Here is a 24,185-nt window from a genome sequence, read left to right as displayed (position 1 = left end):
TTTTTGTATGTGGCCATCTGCCTATTATTATTTTATTATTATTAAATCTCATCTTGTTGACTCATTTGGTCTTTTATTGGCGTACTTACCGCAATTCAAGCTATCAGTATTTTTATGCACAGAATTCAAAGATTTATTTGTAGGTATTAATAACAACTATCATTCACAGTCCACTGCCCTGACTTTGGATTCTGTCATAAAAATTGGTCCTCCAGCCCGTTCATTTTTGATCCAGTGTTTACCTAGGATAATTGTTAATTGGACCAATTGGATAAAAATTGGTCCTCCAGCCCGTTCATTTTTGATCCAGTGTTTACCTAGGATAATTGTTAATTGGACCAATTGGATAAAAATTGGTCCTCCAGCCCGTTCATTTTTGATCCAGTGTTTACCTAGGATAATTGTTAATTTTTATTACCCATTTCTTGGTCCATTGAACCTTAGGGTTTCAGTGACCGTGTGCCTAATAGTCTAGCTTGACGCCAATGATTAGGTCCCACACTAGAGTATATTTTATTCCATTGTACCTTTGTATGTTTGTATTGTTTAATATTAAGCATTCACACACTTGTTTCAAATTTTCAGTACTGGCTGCAACTCAAAGCACGCTGCGACGTGTATGCACCAGCTATCAACTATCTTGTACCCTGAGAGACTGAACCGCACTGAACTGGTCACAGACGGCTATTGCACATTGAGAAAACAACACATGGCAAACTACACCGCCTTGCGAGCTCGCTACTTGACTTGCCGCACAGCAAGCTTGATACAACTTGCCTCAAACGCACAGGCGTGCCTCTCTGCGTACTGGACCAGCACCCAAAGTTGCTTATTGGCGCAGCAATCGCATTGCTACAGTGCAGTATCGTTTCGTTCACTCAGGTTTTTCTGTTAATTTTTAAGCATGTCCGATCATGAGGAAGATTCACTTCCTGAGCCTTCTGCTCTTTTCAATGCAAGAGACAATTTACACCAGGAAATAGATTGGTTCATAACCAGCTATAACGATTATGTTGTGGACACTGAAGCCACTTATTATCAATTATTGACTGTCAAAAACGAACTAGGTTCACTTAGAATTAAGTATGATAAAATCCATGAACAGTTATGGAATTCAGAGTTGCAAGCACAAGACACTTCAACTCATTTTGAAATACTTAATAAGTTTATCTCCATTACCTCTAAGGCAAACGCTGCATTAACTGCTTTTGAAAGCAGACAACGCAACAATGAGGCCACTGCTGGTGCTTCCCAGCGGCCAACATCTCAAAACTCACATTTGGCAAATTTTCAGTTGCCTCAGATTCCGCTTCCACACTTCAATGGGGAGCTTTCAAAATGGCAAGCATTCTCAAGTGATTTTACCAATATTATTGGTAATCAGGATAATATTAATGACTCATTGAAATTTTTCTATCTTTGTCAATCACTCAGTGGTGAAGCTCTTGCTAGAGTGGAACACATTGAAGCTGACGAAAATGGTTTTCAGCTTGCTTGGAACCTCTTAAGGGAGAGGTATGACAATAAGAGATTAATTGCTGCCAGGCACGTCACGGCAATTGAATCTCCTCCTACCATAAAACGTAACTGTCCGCAATCATTACGGGCATTCATTGACTTTTGCAAGTCCCACATTACCGCGCTCGAAGCGCTTCAACTTGGAGTCCAAATCAAGGACTTATTGTACATGCACAAAATGTTGTTGCAGTTGGATACTGCTACTGTTCGAGAATGGGAAAAGAGTGTTGGTATACACGACATTCCCACCATTGATAAATTTTGGAATCACAATGCAAAATCATGGAAGCTGTTGCTTCAAGCTCAGCTAACCATCATCAAGGAAATGTACAGCAAAGTACATCCAACTCGGTTGGTGCTCATAGCAAGCCGAAGTTCAATCAAAATCAATCGAATGTTCAAGCTAGGATGCAGGTTACTACCTCTTCTATGTCACCTTGTAGTTTTTGTAATTCTGTTGGTCATTTTCCAAATCGTTGTAATGAATTATTGAAGTTGCAGGTTACTGATCGTTGGAATGCTGTCCGTGACAAAAGGTTATGTTATAATTGCCTCAAGCCTTTCATACCCAATCATGTTTGTTCAGACAAATCATGTACACTTTGTGGCAAGAGTCACCACACTGTTCTTCATAGGTCGTATCCTCAATCGTGAGACACTCCTAAGGATAAGGTAACTTCAAATGTTATTCATTCTCAATCTTTTGCTCCCTCCAAGGGTAAGAATGCTGGCTTGAATTCCATCATGGTTCAGAATGCAGAAACAACTAAACAAGCTGTTTCTCATGCAGAACAGCCTCAGAAGAACTCTCATGTCACAATGAGCTCCACTTCGTCACTGTGTTTGCAACAGCAATCAACTGTCGCCTTGTTACCTACTGCCGAAGTTTTGGTTCAATCTTCTAGTGGGGAATTTATTAAAGCAACCGCGCTTTTAGATTCTTGCTCTGATTGTAATTTGATGTCAACTAGGTTGGCTGAAAAATTGTCACTTGTTACTTTGTATTCGGACACTTTGATTCATAGTGTAGGTGAGAATAAGACCAAATCATCTATTTCTCATTCTGTTTGCTTGTCTTCATCTGATCGTTCGTGGTCGGTTGAAGAAAATTGTATTGTAGTTGATAGCATATCATCTAATGTTCCTAGTGTGAACATCGATCTTTCCAAAATTTCAATTCCTGTTGAACTCAAATTAGCGGATCCATTGTTTGATCAATCTAAACCTGTAGATTTGTTACTTGGTGCTGGCATATTCACATCTATACTTCAGCCTGGTAAATTGTATCTAGCTCAAAATGCTCCCATTCTTCAGAAAACCAGTCTAGGTTGGGTCATATTTGGTTCTAGTAAAACTATTTGTCCTATTGCAGCACCTTGTTCGTGCCTCCCTGCTTCGCCTGTGGCCGCTCCCCGTAGGGTCATGTCAAATTTTCTAACTTCAAATGATGTCTCTCATCAGTTAGAGAAATCAGTTCAGGTATCAGTTCAGGACATCAGTTCTCATTCAGTTCAGGTATTAGCTACTACTTCTTCTCATAATGATGTTATCTCAGGCATAATTAATAGTTGCTCCACCTATCACAAAATTGTTCGTACAACAGCGTATGTTCTACGGTTCATTCATAATTGTAGGAAACAAAATTCAGTCGCTCCGCGCTTTGGTCAATTAGCTATCTCTGAAATTTTAGAAGCTGAAAATTGTATCTTCAAATCCATTCAAGAAGAAGCTTTCTCTGCTGAACTTAAAGCATTGCGTCAAAATCAGGAGCTATTGCCTAATAGTTCTATTAAAGCCTTGTCACCATTCATTCACTCAGATTCACTGCTCAGAGTTGGTGGACATTTGCAAAATGCAAATGCTTCCTTAGATTATAAACATCAAATATTGTTGCCTAGCAATCACAAATTCACTTGTGCATTGATTGTTGCTCACCATCGTCGTCTAAGTCATGCTGGTGTGCAGGCCACCATGGCCAGTGTAAGACAACAATTTTGGTTTCCCTCCACCCGTCGCACCATCAAAAGTGTATTGCAGCATAATGTGTTTTCGCTTTTCGGCTCTTCGTTCTGAGCAAATCATGGGTAGTTTACCAGCGGCCCGCATTCAGGCTAATTTTCCCTTTTACAATTGTGGTTTGGATTACGCCGGTCCTATTTCCATCCCTGTAGAAGGCCCCAAATCTCGTACTTTTTCTCCACCACTCTTCAGAAAAAAGACCCATTCCTCCACCACTCTTCAGAAAAAAAGGCAAATGGTTAAACAATTGTGAAAATTTGAAGGTCGGTACAGTTGTCATCTTGAAGGATCCTGGTTCCACGCAGTCCACTTGGAAGCTGGCGCGCATTACTGAAGTTCATCCCGGTAAGGACAACAAGGTTCGAGTTGTCACTGTTCTCACTCCCTCCGGCACTTTAAAGAGAGCTATTTCGAGTTTAGCACCTCTTCCCATTGATGAGGATTCTAGTTAATCCCCTTGCTCTTATGGTTCATTTCGTTTTTTCAGGTTTCATTGTTTTTTCCCCTGGTTCTCACATGGGGCCCAGTTTTCAATTTCCAATTGCCTTGCCAGATTTTACATATTTCTTACTTTTTCTTATTGTGCCATACCCCCGTATGACACAAGGGGCCCAGTTTATGTAAAATCTGACAAAGCATTTATTGTAACGGTTCCACTTGTTACTCGTTCTGCTACTACGTAGACATCATGTCGTCATTTTCCGTCTGCGCTGTCCGGTGACGTCACAGTCACGGTTCTACAGCACTGCCATCATCAAGTTGGTTTTCTATATTATTCGTTGTGTTATTTGTCGTTTCAATTTTAATATTTGTACTATTCGATTTTTTGGAATTTATTTTGTCTTTAGGCATCTTACTTTCTAGATATTTGCTATTTTTTCACCAAACGTTTGTAAACATTTTACGTACGTGGCTGACATTTCTGCCTTCCTTTTTTTGTTGCTAGTGTGTCTAGCTAGCCTCTTGTCTTTCAATGGTTCCTAGTCGGTGAGTGCACTTTCGCTCCTGGTCTAAACTTTTTCATCCAAATTCATCTAGTTTACAGAACGTTTTTAAAAGTGAATTATTCTTTCAAATTAATTCGTTTATTCTATTCTTCAATTGTGATTTAATTATTCATCGATTTCTTCACTTATTTACGCTGATAAACTTTGTCAAGATCACAAACTCGTGGTGGCATCTATTGCCATTCTTCTAACAATTGGCTTCACCTCTTGAAACTCAAGCTTTCAATTTCATCATCTCTACCGTTTGGAAATCAATCTAAAAATTCTACAACTTGAAATTCGGATTATTCGTTTGGAATTCTACATGTTCCTGCTCACATTTCCACTGGGGGATTCGCCTACTGTTGGACGCTTCCATTCTTGTCTTCGCATGGCCAGATCACATCGTCGCTTGCTGATGTCCTGTTCTTTGGGTACCATGGATTCATTGCCTGTCTGCCTGGCTGCATCTCTTCTTCAAAATTTCATTCAGGTTACGTAAATCGTTTTAATCAACTTTCATTTACACATGTATTACATAACTAATTGCAAATTCTACGCTTGGCTTGCAAGCACATTCACATATTTGAGTTGTTCAATTGATGTCTAACTTGACATTTAATTCACTGAAGACCTATGCCGCCTATATTACTGTATTCTATTTGTTGAGCACTATCTACAGCTCATTGTCATTTATTACTATTCCTTTTGTAAATCATTAAGATTGAATTTTGCAGCAATAACTTTTTCATTATAGCACTCAATCTATATTCGCAATTCAGGTATCATTTATAATATCTTTTCGATTATTGTCAGGCTTCAATGGTCATTAATGTCATTGACCTAATTTCATTCAAATTTTGTATTTCTCTAACATTTTATCACATGTTGTAATTATCCCAAGATTTTTCGACTCAATCTACTTACAATTGTTTTTGTATGTGGCCATCTGCCTATTATTATTTTATTATTATTAAATCTCATCTAGTTGACTCATTTGGTCTTTTATTGGCGTACTTACCGCAATTCAAGCTATCAGTATTTTTATGCACAGAATTCAAAGATTTATTTGTAGGTATTAATAACAACTATCATTCACAGTCCACTGCCCTGACTTTGGATTCTGTCATAAAAATTGGTCCTCCAGCCCGTTCATTTTTGATCCAGTGTTTACCTAGGATAATTGTTAATTGGACCAATTGGATAAAAATTGGTCCTCCAGCCTGTTCATTTTTGATCCAGTGTTTACCTAGGATAATTTTTAATTGGACCAATTGGATAAAAATTGGTCCTCCAGCCCATTCATTTTTGATCCAGTGTTTACCTAGGATAATTGTTAATTTTTATTACCCATTTCTTGGTCCATTGAACCTTAGGGTTTCAGTGACCGTGTGCCTAATAGTCTAGCTTGACGCCAATGATTAGGTCCCACACTAGAGTATATTTTATTCCATTGTACCTTTGTATGTTTGTATTGTTTAATATTAAGCATTCACACACTTGTTTCAAATTTTCAGTACTGGCTGCAACTCAAAGCACGCTGCGACATGTATGCACCAGCTATCAACTATCTTGACATTTAATTCACTGAAGGCCTATGTCGCTTGTATTTAATAGCTACCCTTAGCTCTTAAGTGTTATTTTAAGGCCACCGACGCCTATTAATTGTTCTATTGATGTCTATCTTGACATTCAATTCACTGAAGGCCCATGTCGCCTGTATTTAACTTGGACAATCTTTACATTGTATTTGATAGCTACCCTTGGCTTTACAAGTGTACTAATGTCGACCAAGACATTCAATTTTGTTAATAGCTACCCTTAGCTCTTAAGTGTTATTTTAAGGCCACCGACGCCTATTAATTGTTCTATTGATGTCTATCTTGACATTCAATTCACTGAAGGCCCATGTCTCCTGTATTCAACTTTGATAATCTTTACATTGTATTTGATAGCTACCCTTGGCTTTACAAGCATACTAATGTCGACCAAGACATTCAATTTTGTTAATAGGTACCCTTAGCTCTTAAGTGTCATTTTAAGACCACTGACGCCTATTAATTGTTCTATTGATGTCTATCTTGACATTTAATTCACTGAAGGCCTATGTCGCCTGTATTTAATAGCTACCCTTAGCTCTTAAGTGTTATTTTAAGGCCACTGACGCCTATTAATTGTTCTATTAATGTCTAGCTTGACATTTAATTCACTGAAGGCCCATGCCGCCTATATTAACGTATTCTATATTAGTAATTATTTCACTGTATTGATAGCTACGCTTGGCTTGCAAGCACATTCACATATTTGAGTTGTTCAATTAATGTCTAGCTTGACATTTAATTCACTGAAGGCCTATGCGGCCTATATTAACGTATTCTATATTAGTAATTATTTCACTGTATTGATAGCTACGCTTGGCTTGCAAGCACATTCACATATTTGAGTTGTTCAATTGATGTCTAACTTGACATTTAATTCACTGAAGACCTATGCCGCCTATATTACTGTATTCTATTTGTTGAGCACTATCTACAGCTCATTGTCATTTATTACTATTCCTTTTGTAAATCATTAAGATTGAATTTTGCAGCAATAACTTTTTCATTATAGCACTCAATCTATATTCGCAATTCAGGTATCATTTATAATATCTTTTCGATTATTGTCAGGCTTCAATGGTCATTAATGTCATTGACCTAATTTCATTTAAATTTTGTATTTCTCTAACGTTTTATCACATGTTGTAATTATCCCAAGATTTTTCGACTCAATCTACTTACAATTGTTTTTGTATGTGGCCATCTGCCTATTATTATTTTATTATTATTAAATCTCATCTTGTTGACTCATTTGGTCTTTTATTGGCGTAGCCTACTTACCGCAATTCAAGCTATCAGTATTTTTATGCACAGAATTCAAAGATTTATTTGTAGGTATTAATAACAACTATCATTCACAGTCCACTGCCCTGACTTTGGATTCTGTCACAACTAATTATGCGATAGTAAAAATAATCTATATATATATATATATATATATAATATATATATATATATATGTATATATAGTGAAATATATGATATACAATTATATATGTATAATTGTGAAAATATGATTTAGCTTTTAAAGTTACCAGCTGTAATAAATACGTCACCCCGTGATAGATTGTGTACTGGTATTAAAACGGTAGTCTGTCTATTGACAATCAACAACTATGAAAACATTAAATTCATCTTTGAAACACTGATTTAACCCAAAGTTAGTAGACTGTCTACTAAGGTTGGATTTAACCTATATATATATTATATATATATAATATATATATATATATATATTATATATATATATATATATATATATAAATGAATGTCTGTTTGTGTGTTAGTTTGTAAAAAACTACTTTACAGAACGGCATGAAACTTTGGGGATATGTTGTGTGAATATTGAGGATGGTTTCTGTCCAGAAATTTTAATAGGGGGGCTAATAATTATCAATTATTAATCCATTTTACAGACTCATGTTTTCAAAATTTTCGGCCGAGAGGCAAACGGAAGAACAGAAAGATGATCATCATGATTCAAGATCATATTGTGAAAATATGATTTAGCTTTTAAAGTTACCAGCTGTAATAAATACGTCACCCTGTGATAGATTGTGTACTGGTATTAAAACGGTAGTCTGTCTATTGACAATCAACAACTATGAAAACATTAAATTCATCTTTGAAACACTGATTTAACCCAAAGTTAGTAGACTGTCTACTAAGGTTGGATTTAACCTATCTATTTTTTTTTTAATTCAACACTTTACTGATATAGGCTATATTACTAGGTACCAATTGATTGAGAAGAATATGTTTTCGGAATAATAAATGCTACATGTCTAAGCACAGAGGAAGTCCGTATTGAGATGTAAATGAAAATATTGATTGTCAGATAAATTTCATGATTCACCAAGTAAAGTCAAGTCTGACATAAGATACATTGACTTTTTGGCGGTACGAAGTTCGCCGGGTAAGCTAGTATATAATAGCAAACACTAAGACGCCCAACACCATTAACAACATAATCACAGTAAACTTTGGACAAATTTTTCTGAGAGCTTGTGTATTGATTGCTTTCAATTCTAACATTAAGGCTTCCTCTTGTGGGATGATTATGGATATCACTATTTACTCTAAAACTACTCAGTTATTTTTTTACATACAAACAACATGAAAACAAATTAAGTGAAGGCAGACAATAACCCTAATTTACGGAATAGTGCTCTACATGAAGCTAGGGGTGGTTCCAGGGCCGCCCCGAGGTTAATAGGCGCCCGCGGCGAGATTTTGATATGCGCCCCCCTCAGTATAGCGCAGTAAGGTAGTATTTAAAAGTAAAGCCACATTGCTCTTCCAGGAGGAGAACTTCCATTATGGACTGCATCCTTTCCTTGAAAATCAAGCTATAGATTTTGTAAGCAGTGTTTAGCAAGCTGATCCCTCTATATAGTTGTCACAGGAACATCTAGTCCAGTCAATATAGACATGAAAAAGGGGGTGTGCTTGCAATTTGTAGTTCTGATTTTTTAATATATTATTTGGAAGAGAGAAGTCCAGAACCAAATTCTTCATGCAAAATTTCCTTGTGCTAGATACAGAGTGGCCAAAAACCTCGTATTTTCTGTTCATTTTCCAGTTTTCAGCTGTTTCTGTCAAATCCAGTAATCGGACGGAAAAATTTGCTCTTGCCTTTGTTTTAGATTAGTCAAAGTCCCTCTGGGCGTATTTTTGTGATCTACAATCTAAGATCAGGTAGAGCGCTCTATCTCATATAGATTTCCAGGTACACCTGACAACAATGCTCCTTGTATTGTGAAAAACCTAATATTCAGCTTGAAACATCATCACTCAAAATTAGTTGTTTTGAACAATACAAGGAGCATTGTTGACATGTGTACCTGGAAATCTATATCAGTTAGAGCGCTCTACCTGATCTTAGATTGTAGAGCACAAAAATACGCCCAGAGGGGCTTTGAATTATACATCTAAGTAAATGGTAACAATCGGAAGATATTATAGATCAAGAACTAAAATTCATCAGAATTGATATTTTCTTTAAATTGAAATAAAATTATAACTCAGCACTTATTGAAGATAGAGAGAATGATCTCATTTTATTCAGAATTTTATAATCCAAAACAAAGGCGAGAGCAAATTTTTCCGTCCGATTACTGGATTTGGCAGAAATAGCTGAAAACTGGAAAATGAACAGAAAATACGAGGTTTTTGGGCCACTCTGTATCTAGCACAAGGAAATTTTGCATGAAGAATTTGGTTCTGGACTTCTCTCATGAATCCAAATAATCTATTAAAAAATCAGAACCAATATATAAAATGCAAGCACCAATGTATGTAGTGATTAGACTATATCTCCCTTCTTGAAAAGAGATTTGACTGTAGCCACTTTTCAAACTTCTGGGATCCTCAATTGTCTCCAGCACATATTTTATCAAATGGAGGAAGAAGTTTAAAAAAGAGTCCCCCATGCTTGAACAGCTCCATATTCGAACCATCCGGCCCAGCTTGTCTTATACTCTTTTCTAACCTTGTATTCTGCAAGCTAAAACCTATTTAATTTTAAATTTCGTTGACATAGGTAACTGAATTGGAGGATTTTAAATTTATTTTAATTTGAAAATTTTTTAAATGTATTTTTAATTGGAAAATTTTCAATTTAGGAATATCAACGAAAATTTAAAATTAAATAGGTTTTAGCCTGCAGAATACAAGGTTAGAAAAGAGTATAAAATAAGACGTTTTATCACCCAGCTTGTACAATGAAGAGACCTATGACGACTTGCAGGTTGCAGGAGCAGTTGTGGGCGCGCACAGGCTCACTCAATGACTGGAAAAATAATACGCCTATGCTTTGCAGAGTGACTGTATTTACCGAAGTTTAGTCAGTGAACGTCATCAAGTTTTTATTGTTTATGCCACAATTCACACTACACATATAAGTAATGAGCTATACATAGAAATGGATTGATAAGACTTGAAACGTGAAGGTGAAATAAAGGTACTTGAACCGATAATGTCGGGGCGGTAATCATTATACGACCGCGGCGCACCCCTAGCTGCGGCGCCCGGGGGCGACCGCCCCGGTCACCCTGCCCTTTGGGCGGCCCTGGGTGGTTCATTACAAATAATTCGTACAGCCGTCTTTTGCAGTCTGGAAAGTGTGATTATTGAATACGGTAACAGTTTCCCCACAAGTGTATGCCATAAGCTAAATGACTAAAGACATGAGCGTAATACACACTCATTCAAACATAATGGCTCACAATATGTCCCATGTATCCTACATGATGCATAATTTATTAAAACAATAGCCTAGAGTATTTACTGGCAATAGCAGTTGTATTTCATTTTCTTGAAAATATATTTTTCTCCTCATGAAATTACACCTACTTCTAATAAATATTGTTATAATTTGGTAAATTCTTCATAACACTCAAAATCAATAAATCTTATACAGGCCTACTCTTATTTTCTTTTATTAAAGCATGCGAATTGTTTCAGTTGACAAACTAGCAACATTTCAACTTTATTGCAATCAATTCCCAAAGTGCTGGATGGAATCGAAAGAGCAACTCATCTATAATTAAATTAGAAAAGAAACTATTGCCAACTCACCAGCCACTGTGAAAAAATACATTCTGCACTTGCACATGGCAAGTATGTAGTGGAGTCTGCATTCGGCCAGACAAGATGTTTCGGTGTACACGTGATAGATGTTGAGAAGCTCCTCGTCTGGAAACATGCATCCTCTAGTCTGTATCGACAGAGCTCGTATGTTGTCTGTGCTCACAGTGAACTGAGGCTGGATTCTTACTGAGAGCCTCGAGCCGAACTTGTAGGGCACATGGAAGCCTGTTCCAGTGTCAGGAAATTCGTACGAGGTGTGCACGAGAATCTGAAATCTCTAAATGATTATTATTTTGTTGATGCTGTTGTATAAGCCAATATTGTTAGGAGCCTGTTAGAATATGCTTGCGAAATTTGGAATCCTTATCATAATGAACAGATTCACATACTTTAACCTTTACAAAACAAATGTTTAAGATCCATTTATTATAAAAATAATGTTTTTTGCCCCTTTGATTATCCTTCCAATTCTCTGAGAAATATGTTTAATATTAAATCCCTGAAAGTTGAAGGAGGCATCAAATCACTAATGTTACTTTATAATTTACTCAATAATAGAAATAATTCATCCTATTTGCTCTCAAAAATTAACATATTTATAAATACTGAACCATTCCTCGCCGTTCTAGTGTTTCATTCCATATATTGCGCTCCAGAACTGTTAGCCATTATAACTCTCCTATAAATTTTCAATAGAAATTTTCTAGAAAATTTTCAATAGTTGCTCTGAGCACTTGAATGTCTTCTGGTTCAAATTCCGAAGGATCTCTTATGATTAGAGTAGCATAAAGTAAGCTTTCAAGTCTATTCATGTGATTTTTGCTTGTTTTTATTTGTACCTTCTTTTCTTTGTTTTATCTGGTAGTGCATTATTCAGACATTATTTTCACTCTTTGTTTATTTTATTAGACATTGTTACTTTCATGATGGATTATGATATTTAGTACGGTACGATTATTATAGATGATCATTATATTTTTTGATCAATGATTATCAATATTCCTCATGTATAATTTCTATCTTATTTACTTTAAGATATTTCTCTCTTGTATTCTTTATAGCTTGTTGAATTTCAATTTTCTTATTCATTTTCATTTGTATTTAAATTGTTTATTATTATTGTATTTTGTGAAGGAGGCAAAATGGGGTTTCACCCATTAATAAAGATTATTATTATTCAATCTGTCAATTATTAGTTTTTAATGGTCAATACGAAATAGTAGCCTAGTTAAAATCAAGTAGTAGGTAGAGTTCGCGACAGATCAATATATTTATGTTCAATCATAGGTAACTAGGTTGTGCGTCAGGCTCTTGGAATATTTTTGCTGCTGGTGACATATTTTTCAAAGCTTTTTGATTTGGATACATCAGGATGGGAACATTCCTGAGGTATGTTTTTGTAGCTTCTTTCAATGATCTATGGTGCGTTTACTATTCACGACTTTGCGACTAATCCAAGCACTGCAAACATCGATCGATATTCAAGGCAAGTTCACCAAAAGATCACATTTTTATTTTCAAGTCGGGGAGGGAGTCAAAAGCACAGACACAATTTTTCAAAATGACATGAAGGGAAAATACCGACAACTCACGAGCAGTGGCTAGAGAAAAGGAGAATGATGTCTATTGTGGCTAGAAAAGTATTTTGTTTTAATAATAATAGTAGTGTTTTGTATTAATAATGAATATGTTCTGTATTCTCTTTTGCTAATGGTAGGATTTTTTAATTTGGCAAAGCATACAAGTCTTCCATGTAAGGAAGCATATAGCTTATTCAAAATACAGCGACACTAAGATAATGTGATTGATCTTTCTCACTCATTCATCAGACAATGAACTTTAGACGTTCATTGTAATCAGTTTAATAAGTGAATGAGTTGATGTGCCCTAATAGCTCATAACATGAAATAACATAAACATAACATGAAAATGTTATGCTCAGTTCTAGTCGAGACGCCGATGAGTGAACATCGTTATCGGTTCGCTCTAGCCTAGGTCTCCAGCCTGGCGTGCCGGTCGTTGTAATACGTTATCATGTACTCATATAACGAGTGTTTATACTAAAAGTTCAATCGTGATCTACTTTTTATTACTATTAAGCGTGTATAGTGTGGTCAGTGACTATCAGAATATACAAACAACTTCTACGATGGGGTCTTGTTCCAAGTGTGCAAACAAAATCAAACATCAAAAAGATAGGCTTACGTGCTCAACCTGTAAATCAACTTTCCATATAAAATGTGTTAAAGTTGACTTCACGAAACTCGATAAGGATACGTGGAAATGCAACTCTTGTTTGGGTGAAGACTCGTCTGATTCCAGCCACAGTGATTCGCCGTTATCACAATCTAAAGACGCAATCCTTGCGTCCATAGCCAGTATGCGGACAAACATGGAAAAGCAGATAGGTGGAGTGGCCACTAATGTAGCTGACATTAAGAATGAACTAGTAGGTGTCAATAGCGCTATCACCAAAATGCAGGACACCCTCGCACTGCTTGCATCTGATAATGAATCACATAAGTCGGAGTTTTTGAAAATTAGGGAAGAAAATAACAAGCTGAAAAAGACTGTTCATCTTCTTGATGACAAAATCAAAGATATGGAACAGTTTAGCAGAAAAGACAACATAGAAATTACAGGTGTTCCGTACAACCGAGGTGAAGATTTATATGGTTTGTTGGACAGAATCGCTTCCGTTATTGATGTCAACTACAACATAAACTTTATTTCAACCGTGCACCGCTTAGGCGTGACTAACGAACGTCCCAATCCACCTATAATTGTCAAGTTCATATCTAGAGACTACAAGTCTTCGTGGATAGGAGCTGCACGGGCCAATCGCAAGAAACTGACAGCTGCTTCGCTATCCATCAACTGGCCCCCAACCTCTGTGTACGTCAACGAGCATCTTTCCCCAACCAACAAATTCATCCTGGGAAACGCGAAACGTCTCGTCCGCGAGAAAAAACTTGCAGCTGCATGGACAAGGGATTGCAGAATATACGTCAAGAAGTCTGCAGAGTCCGGAGCACCATCACGCTGATCAAAACTATTCAGCAGATGGAGAACTTCACGACAGATGCGTCGGTCAACGTCAGCGTCGACGCCTCGGGCTGAGGATGAGTACAACAATTATAATTTCTATACAATTAAACTGTGACTGGACTTTGGATTATGTTAAACTCTCACCTAGGATAAGAACTCTATTTGTTTTTTTTTTCATCCTTCAAGTTATGAACTCAAATATCTAGGTTTTATTCTGATAGTCTAATTATTATATATGTGTGTGTGTATGTATGTATGTATGTATGAATGTATATATGTATATATATATATATATATATATATATATAATATATATATATATATATAATATATATATATTATATATATGTATATTCTAATATCTATAATCATCTTAATATCTTCAACTCTATGACATTTTTTATAACAAAATAGAAGTGAATCACCCAGTTATTAGGCTACACTATAAGTACATTAATATAGAAAAGCTACTTTTGAATGAAGAGAGTTGTTTCTACTTAGTTGTTGCGACTACTAAATAGCGGCAATCTGAGAATCGTAGATTGGAGAAGATACGGAACCAGACGTGGTTTGTTTTTCCGAACTTGAATTTACTAAAATATACGATATTATGATCTTATAAGGGACCTTCAATTTTCCAATGTTCGCAATATTCACACAATTCTAGGTCATAGTAATTGCATTATTGTCGATATTCCTCTTTATACTATCATCAAGAAGTGTAGCGCCAACTATCTATGGCAGACAGATACAATATCTATATCAATCTCTCATGAATAGTTTCCCACGTTCCTACAGTAGAATTACTCAAAGTAATTCTGAGCCCAGTAGGCAATTTAGCTTCAATAATACAAATACAGCATATGCAGCATATGCAGCTTATGCAGTATATATGTGTGTATATATGTATGTATATATATATATATATATATATATAGTATATATATATATATAGTATATATATATTATATATATATGTATATGTATGTATATGTATGTATACGTATGTGGCCTGCAGTTGAACGCTCTCACACTGCTGTTATATAGTTGGTGACTTGATTATAAAACGCTTAGTTAGGATGTAAATATCATATCATTGTGTGAATGAATGAATAGCAATGTAAGCACTTACTGGTGCTACCCAGAGAGTAGCTCTCTCTTTCTATCCTCACTGGTGCTACCACAGCTCAATTAAGATTACTAAGCTTACTGTGTTTCACCAATATTGTAGGTTCAAATTCCACAAATGGATGAATTAATAACCATGAATAATATCGTAATGCCATTAGTTTCTGATAGGCTATACATATTTTTTTTTCTATGCCACACATATATAATACCAAACTTGTCTTAAACTTATGCATCGTAAATTTGTTTATCTTAACATAGGTCATAGCTGAAATTATGATTGTTTACGTTGTTATGAATAGGTAAACATTTTATTTTAATTATTTTATTCACAATCACAATCATAATTAAAATATGATTGGGAAAAGACAACAGGCATAGCCCAAAACTGTCTTCTCCCAATTTTTTTTACAAATAAAAGTCTCCAAAAAGGAGGTTAGATTCCACTTTTCACTTCAAAAAGTCCAATTTACACTTCAAAACTAATGCCTAAACTAAAAATTTTAAATTTTGATATTTTAAAACTAATTAACATAGTCGAACTTAGTCTCTGTTGTGCAATGCAAGATGCATTGAAATTGCTTCAGAGTCAAGTTTGCAATCTGTGCTTGGGCTTTATTTTATCAGACCGCTGACCTATTCAAGCCTTCACTCTTTTTTGTTCAACATAATTTTCTTTTCATCTATGGGTTATTGTCATCTAAAAGAAAAACATAAAAATAGTAGTAACGCTTTTCTTCCTCTCCTGCTTTAACATGTTAAATTAGTGAAACGAAATAGTTACATTTCTACTATAATAATTACTATAAATAACGGCTGTCACGTTGGGATGCCGATCATAAGGCACTAGAAGGTGGATGATAAGAGAATCGTTTGATGAACTTGATGTATCTCTAATAAGATGCACAGAGTGTGCTGATATATTTGACTTTCATGTAAATTTAGTAATAGAGATTCTATGGGAAACGGCAGTGGCATGGGCTTCTCGGTCATTCATCAGAACATACGTAGTTATAGACGTAACTTTGACGAATTTTCAACAGTATTACAGGGATTAGGGCATAAGTTTAACTGCATAATATTAACTGAGGCATGGCTTAACGACGACAGCCATCCAATTAACATTTCAGGTTACCATTCTTTTAGATCATTCATAATCTGAACCAGAGCGATGGGTTGGTGGTCTACATCGATGAAGGACTTCCAGTCACTTGCAATGAACTGGTACTGGGCGGTCTGGCCACCTGTCTCTCTCTCACCTTTACCTGGGCGGGGGCGGCATGCGAAATTCTAGCTGTCTACCGCAGCCCTAGCACTAATCTAACTACATTCATAAACGCGTTAAACGTATATTGCAATGAACAATCGCCAGGTGTCGTCCGAATTCTGGCAGGTGATTTCAATTGCGATACGTTGAATGTTGCCCCTGGCTCTGTTGAGGAGCATTATATCGATATTTTGAGTGACGCAGGATTTGTGCCCTGTATTGACAAGGTTACACGGCCGGCCAGCGGAACCTGTATTGACCACTTTTTTGTCAAGCTTCCGCGTTTCTTCAATGCATCTTCTGTTATTCTGCAGTCCTCGGTTACCGATCACTATGCTATTTGCTTGAATATATTATCGACAAAAACTCATAAGCCGCCTAATACAGATAGAGTCATTATTAAAACAGACTGGAAAAAGGTGAGGAACACACTTTCTAGTCACAATTGGAATAGAGTCATTGAACAAAACAACGTTGACAATGCAACAGATATTTTCATTGAATCGGTACAAAACATAATTGCCGAAAAATCACATGAAGTAAAAGTTTCATCTAGAAATACTCAACTCAAACCATGGATAACTGCTGGACTAGTAAATTCTATTCGACATCGTGATAAACTCAGAAAAAAACTCAATAGACAACCATTTAACTATCTCCTTAGAAATGAGTTTACTCAATATAGAAATATGCTACATTCAGCAATCAAGCGAGCCAAGTATAACTATTACAAAAACAAAGTTGAAGAAGCGACTGGTAACCCTAGAAAATTTTGGTCGGTTATAAACGAAATCTCAGGTCGTATAGATAATAGTAAATCATTCCCCGTTAGTGCATTCTCCCGCCCTGGTGAAGTCATCGACTCTCAAAAAACTAAAGAAATTGCCAACCAATTTAATCAATATTTTGCCAAAGTTGGGACAAACCTAGCAAATTCTATAATAACCCAGGATGCACCAGTAGTGAGAGATGATGAACATGCTGCGGACTCTGAATTTCAACTGCAACCGGTCTCAAGGCAGGAATTGGAGGAGGTAGTGAAGAGTTTGAAAGGGCGATCAGCTCCAGGTTGTGATGGAATCCCTACTAGAGTGATTAAAAACAATATTGACATATTAATACATCCTATCCTACATATAGTCAATTTAAGCATTCTGGTTGGACACTTTCCTTGCGCTCTCAAAACAGCCAGAGTAATACCTATTTATAAATCAGGCCCCAAAGGCATATTCTCCAATTACAGACCTATTTCTTTGTTGGCAACATTATCTAAAATAATCGAAAAGTGTATAAAAATACAACTGACTAAGTATTTAAACGAGTACAATCTCATCTCCAACTCACAGTATGGTTTTCAAAAGTCCAAAAATACATCTGATACTCTTTTCAATATGTCTAGGGCTATCTCAAGTAGTATTAAATCAAGAAGAAAAGTACTGATAACCTTTTTGGACTTGGCAAAAGCCTTTGATACAGTTGACAGGAGAATTTTAATAAAAAAACTTGAATCATTGGGGATAAAAAATATCTCTCTCCGATGGTTTAAGAGTTACTTTCACAATCGACAGCAATCAGTTTGCATAAATGGTGAAAATAGTGATAAAGAGAATGTTGAGTATGGGGTAGTCCAGGAAGCACCCTGGGCCACTGCTATTCCTAATCTATATCAACAATCTGTCAAAATTAGTAGTTGAAGGTGAGTTGTATCTGTTTGCTGATGACACAGCACTAGTGTCTACTGGGAGCACTTGGAGGAGGCCTACATGAGTGCTTCAATTGATTTGTCAAAAATAAAGAACTGGTTTGATCACAATAGCCTTACAGTAAATGTGGAAAAAACGAAGTTTATGCCAATAGTTACAAGAAATCAAGCTGATCCAGGCTCTCTAATACTAACGATGCATTCTTGTAATAATCCCAGGTCTGCTGGATGTAATTGTAGTATGATTGAGCGCGTTGATCATTACAAATACCTGGGCGTTGTCTTGGATTCCAAGATGAGTTGGGTACAACATGTCCAGTGTGCTAAGAATAGGCTCAGAAAGCTGCTTCACGCATTTTCAGAGCTTAGTAATGTTCTGAGTGTGGATCAGTGCAAAGTAGTTTACTTTGCCTATGTCCAATCTATAATACTATATGGAATTCTAGCTTGGGGAGGGGCTTCCTCCTCAGTCATTGAGCCTCTCGCAGTCACCCAAAGATCAATTATAAAAACAATTTTAAAGAGAGACTTTAGATACCCAACAAGACAATTGTTTATCGAATTTCCCGTACTGAATGTTAGACAACTTTTTATTAAATCCTTGTTGATCCACATAAAAAAATACAAAACTGAACTTCTGGGAGAAACAGTTAACCATAGCTACTCAACTCGCCACAGATCCAATTACAGCTTTGAGATACCTCAGCTGACTCACGGCTCTGAATTGACAAATCCTTCATACCTGGCCCATGTCTTGTACAGAAATGTGCCAGGGGTGATTAGGGAAGCAGAGGCATTTAGTTTGGTAGTGTTTAGGAAGAGGGTGGACAGGTGGCTGTACCAGATTGGTTGGGAAGCTTCAGAAGAACTACTCCAATCTCGTTATGCTTGGTGACCAACACGACTTCAAGGTTTCCAGACAATTGATTGGTATTTATTTTATCATTGATATAACTGTTTTGCCTTTCTGGTTTATGCTTTTTTTTCATTCTCTCTTCTGAGAATTTCTGGAATCCCTGCCACTGCGGTCTTCAAAAAAATATTGTTATTTCTTCTTTATTTATTCTTTTATCAATCAAGGTATTAAGTATACTTATTCCTACATACATATTCCTACATACTCATTCTTAAATATACATCAGCACATATATTATCTATTTTATAATCAGAATATTAATAATACATCCATAATATAAGTGTATTCTCTATTATTTACTTCTATGAGCAGATTAAGCTTATTATGTATAAAGTGGAACTCCCCCCCCCTACACACAGATGGATAGTCTAGTAGGGGGATTCCAAAATATGTTGTATATTGTATATCTTATTCGTGTAATATGTTTTTGGAAATAAACTGAATTGAATTGAATTGAAAATAAAATATCGTATTGAGCGTACAGAAATGCCATCAAGATCCTTCTGGCCTTCAGGTCCCAGTTGTTCAGAGTCTGGGTATTTTCGGAGGAAGAATTCCAATCCAGTGCCTGTTCCGGTTGCAGTGTTCCTGCGCAGCACGCAACCCTCCCAGTCCACATCGTCTTCCTCAATCACACCCTCATTCTCCAACACCTCCGACAGTGGGCTGTCACCAACAAAGCACTCTGTTACTGTTGAGGCTATTTAAAATTATCATTATCATTTTTTATAGTTTTACATAAATGTTATTAAGCTAATTCTAACTTATAGCAATTATTAATTATTGTGGAAAACAAACACAATGAATATGCAGCTGAAGTTTGAAATACTACCTAAAAGATACCTACCTGCTCCCATAAATATAATTAATTTGATTTTCAATTTCAAAAGTTGTTACTAGGATGTAAGTCTTTTAACACTGGGAATTATTAAAGTGACCTTTCAACGATATTGATAATGGTGTTATACCATAAGCGATGCGACATCATGAGCATCTTTTTCAATAGTGTAATAATGTGATATTGAATGGGTATTATTGTACTTGCTTTTGTGTGTATCTGAGGCCTATATTCTTTTGTAGGTTATTGAAATGAATGAAGTTTGATTTTTACTGTATGTTGAACCTCGAGTTTAGTGTGGGAATTGACTATGTCTGGTTTGAATTTGCTAACTTGTTGCTTAGTTGAAATTAAAGCACTTTTCGTGCATTTTTCAAATACAGTTTCAATTTCATGTCGAAAAAGCTACTATATTTGGGAATTGTACGAGCATTGACTTTTTTGAAACTTTGGCTTTTCCACTGGAAGTTAGGCTCAACGCTCGTGGAGGGGGAATAATCTCCAGTGAAAAGTCCGCAGTTCGATTTGAGACGAAAACTGGACAACATGTAACGGTGTGGGAGCCTCGGTCCTCTGAATGGGTCTGCTTCCCATTCAGAGGGACAAATTGAAAAGTTTTTCGTTATCAATAATTTTGTTTTAGTTTGTATAGTAATCCAAATTTGATAGTAATAGTATTAGTAGAAGTAAATTTGTATATTAAATGTGTGGGTGGATTTAAGTAGAGTATAGTGAGTTTACTTACGTCGTATATTGAGTGTTGAATGGTGAATTTCAAAAGTTTCTTAAAAATTAAATTTATTGTTCAATAGATGAGTGACGAACTTCGTTTTCGTATTTAGCTCAACATTTAGTTTCAAAGAATGACCGAGGCCCAAATTTAAATGCAGCAAGTTCCCAAGAGTAGAAATCGAAAATTGAATATACATTTCTCTCCTGAGTTCTGTATTTCGTGCTGAATAACTTCGTTTTGTTTTAAACCAAATTTGAGATGTGACATGACTTATCAATTCGTTTCAACTTGAAAAGTTCAATAAAACTGAAGTTGAATTATTAAAACAATATTTTTTATTGAAGTTCCTGTCTCGTAGTTAGTAGACATAGTTGCTAAATAAATTATGTTAAAATTAAATGACAATATATGCATATGAGTGTACGAGTCCACTAAGCTCCCAACCAATCAAGGATTCAAATAGATGTTTTATATAGTAGTATAATTCCAACAAATATTACAGAAGAGGAGAAACCTCCCCTCCGTTTTTAAAATAGTATCGCTATATAGCTTCAGTGAGCAATATATAGTAGATTAGAAGCGCCGCTTATAAATCAGTCCACTTCTAGTAGAAACAGAAACTGCGCTTTACACTAATCTCTATAGTATAAATAATAGGAAATTATAATAAGTCAAATATAAATTTTTGCTTGACACACTATTCATGGAAGTGTCATTTCTCACCAAATAATGGTTCACAGTTAGTTATTCATGAAGAAAATAGGTTATTTTAAATCTGAGAGTGGATATTGTAAACAATTATTGATATGACAAAAATATCGTAAAAATTTACCAGTGTTCATTTGCAGCAGATGTAAGAGAATTGAAAGAATAGCAGAATCCCTCTTCAGTTCTCTGCATTGAAAAGATCTCACAGCAATCAACAGTATGCCCGTGCCAGTAGCAGCTCTGGAATATCTCGTCACATTTAGGTAGAACCTTAAAAATATTAATATGAAAATCATTAAGGACAGTTACCAATTCATCAATTCATTCCTGCTCATTTAGGATATCCTCAGAACTTTACACAAAACCGTTTCTAGATAAGAATAAAAAGTTGTACCTATCCGAAAGCAGGAACTAGAATTATCTATAATATATAATAAAGGAAAGAATTAGCTTATATACACGTAGGCTACGGGAAAGGAAATTCACAAATGACGCATCATCACGTCTGAACTACAAGACTGATTAACTTAAAATTATGAAATGAAAATATGATTCTCGATTTACAGAGGATGGTTATAGTCCTATTTCAAATTCTTCAATATCTCAGTAGGTCAAGTTTTTAATTAGACCCTGGCGGAGCACGGGTTACCTGCTAGTATGCAATAAGAGTATTATCAATATTTATTGTGGCTGTATATTATTCAAACTGTAGTGTTTCAGAGCCAAAAAATTGCACAGATCAACTAAGTTACCTATAAGAATGAGAGTTGAAATTATTTGAAAAACTTACAGTTATCATGAAATGTGTGACATTTATTTCAGAGAAATAGTCGAGGTAATCTCTCACAGATTTAATGTGTGATTTCATTCTCCAATAGGTTGGATATTGCATCAACGAGAAAGCGCTCATGATATGCCACATCACATCGGTGGCTTCTTTTTCATTCGTAGGTGCAAAAAATCTGGAGAAATTGAATAATTATAGTATCATTTATAAAATTTCAATGATTGCTGAATTGCAAATTTAAAGTAGGCTATGTTTATCATTTAATTATTTCTGATTGTCTGTATGTAACGCGATTACGGCCAAACACGAAGATAGAATACGATGAAATTTGGCAGGAATATTCCTTTTTCAACTGCGCGTTGATGTATACACAAGGATTTTTGAAATTTTGCATTTTGAGGATAATATGAAAAGAAAAGGAATTCCTCCATACTCTGATATCACTAAATATATCATCTACTGTGAAGATAGGATCAATCAGACTATAGAATTATTCATAATCAATCAGCTGACAATTTTGTAAATCATTGCATGCATCACACAGAATATCGGAGAACCGAGCTTCGTTCTGGAGTACACAAGCATACAAATTTTATAATGAAAAAGAAAATTATAATATTATAGTTTATAGAATGATATTCTATGTTTACTACAATATTTGTTAATTTACCATTTACTATTCTACACTAATAGCAACTAGTTTCTATTTTGGACTTTTTAGAGTAAAACTTTAGCCCAACATTCACAACTTTATGATGAAGTTTTCACTTGAGAATTACTTCTAATTACACAGATGTCTGGCCGTGTCTATTTCTAAGGTGGGGTTTCAATATTTTTTATGATGCGTGCCCATCGGTATCAATATTCTCACATTTGTAAAACGAATTTAAAAGGTGATTGAAAATATATAGCCCAGTCAATGAAGGTCCAAAAAAGCAGTTTCAATCCGAAAATTAAATAAAAGCTGAATTTCCCACCATCGATAGAACCCTCCCAGAGGGTCATTCTCCCAAAAGTCCCAAGAAATCCCCTTGGAGCTTTCCGCCCCAGCCCCCTAAAACATGAAAAATGCAGGTAAACACGGGAAATCAATTATCACTGTAACCATTGATCGAAAACAGTTCTATTATATGCCATTCGGTTCGTTACATTATGGACTACAATATTAGTTATATTCATTTTTCCAATAAAATTAACAGTTTTCTTGATAAAATAATATATATGTAAAAAATTAGGGGGTTTGTGATTTGATTTTTTTTTCTTCCATTAACCTCGAAACATGTAGTTTTAAAGGAAAATGAGCCAAATAATTAATGTAGCCACTGTCATTGCAAATCCATTGATGTATATTGTTATGTATTTGCGATTCGATTTGACGCTGTGGAAGGGGAAACAGTCGACGCGGTACGGCGTGGCTGACTCTCTTCACCATAGTAAACAGTAAAATACAGTAGTAGGCCTACTGCTTTCTAAGTGCATCTTATTCACACTATGGCGCTCGAAACAATTAATTTTGTCTATTGTTTTGACATGCGATAAACTAATTTTTCACATTTTAATTCTCTAAAATCATTTTGTTGTTATATATATGTGCTAAATCATGCATTCTATGACAGACAAAGATATTGTTTGCAACCGATAAAATATTCATTCTATGACAGACAAAGATATTGTTTGCAACCGATAAAATATTCATGCTATTACATAATATAATACATATTAAAATATGTGTGTATGATCATAATTCTATGCTAAAATTTATCATAAGTTATGAATGTCAAAAACTAAGATAAATCATAGATTGCAATAGTGTTAACAGTGGCAATTTCCTGAAAAATCATAGCGT

At 35.5% G+C, this 24,185-nt stretch overlaps 1 protein-coding gene across 2 annotated transcripts in view; it reads right to left on the bottom strand.

Moving 5' to 3' along the window:
• LOC111060677 (sodium channel protein Nach) overlaps positions 1-24,185 on the bottom strand; it is a 33,326-nt gene that overhangs the window by 5,336 nt on the left and 3,805 nt on the right. The window contains exons 2-5 of one of the 2 annotated variants that reach the window (XM_039422341.1): positions 22,343-22,514; positions 21,677-21,822; positions 19,756-19,939; positions 11,201-11,489 (exon numbers count right to left, since the gene is read on the bottom strand). In XM_039422341.1, the coding sequence (XP_039278275.1) occupies positions 11,201-11,489; positions 19,756-19,939; positions 21,677-21,822; positions 22,343-22,514 (791 nt within the window). The remainder of the gene's footprint in view (positions 1-11,200; positions 11,490-19,755; positions 19,940-21,676; positions 21,823-22,342; positions 22,515-24,185) is intronic. The other variant, XM_039422349.1, reaches the window with a different exon arrangement.

The sequence above is a fragment of the Nilaparvata lugens genome, chromosome 1 (genome assembly GCF_014356525.2).
Source record: "Nilaparvata lugens isolate BPH chromosome 1, ASM1435652v1, whole genome shotgun sequence".
Classification (NCBI taxonomy): Eukaryota; Metazoa; Arthropoda; class Insecta; order Hemiptera; family Delphacidae; genus Nilaparvata; species Nilaparvata lugens.
This window is presented reverse-complemented; position numbering and strand designations above follow the sequence as displayed.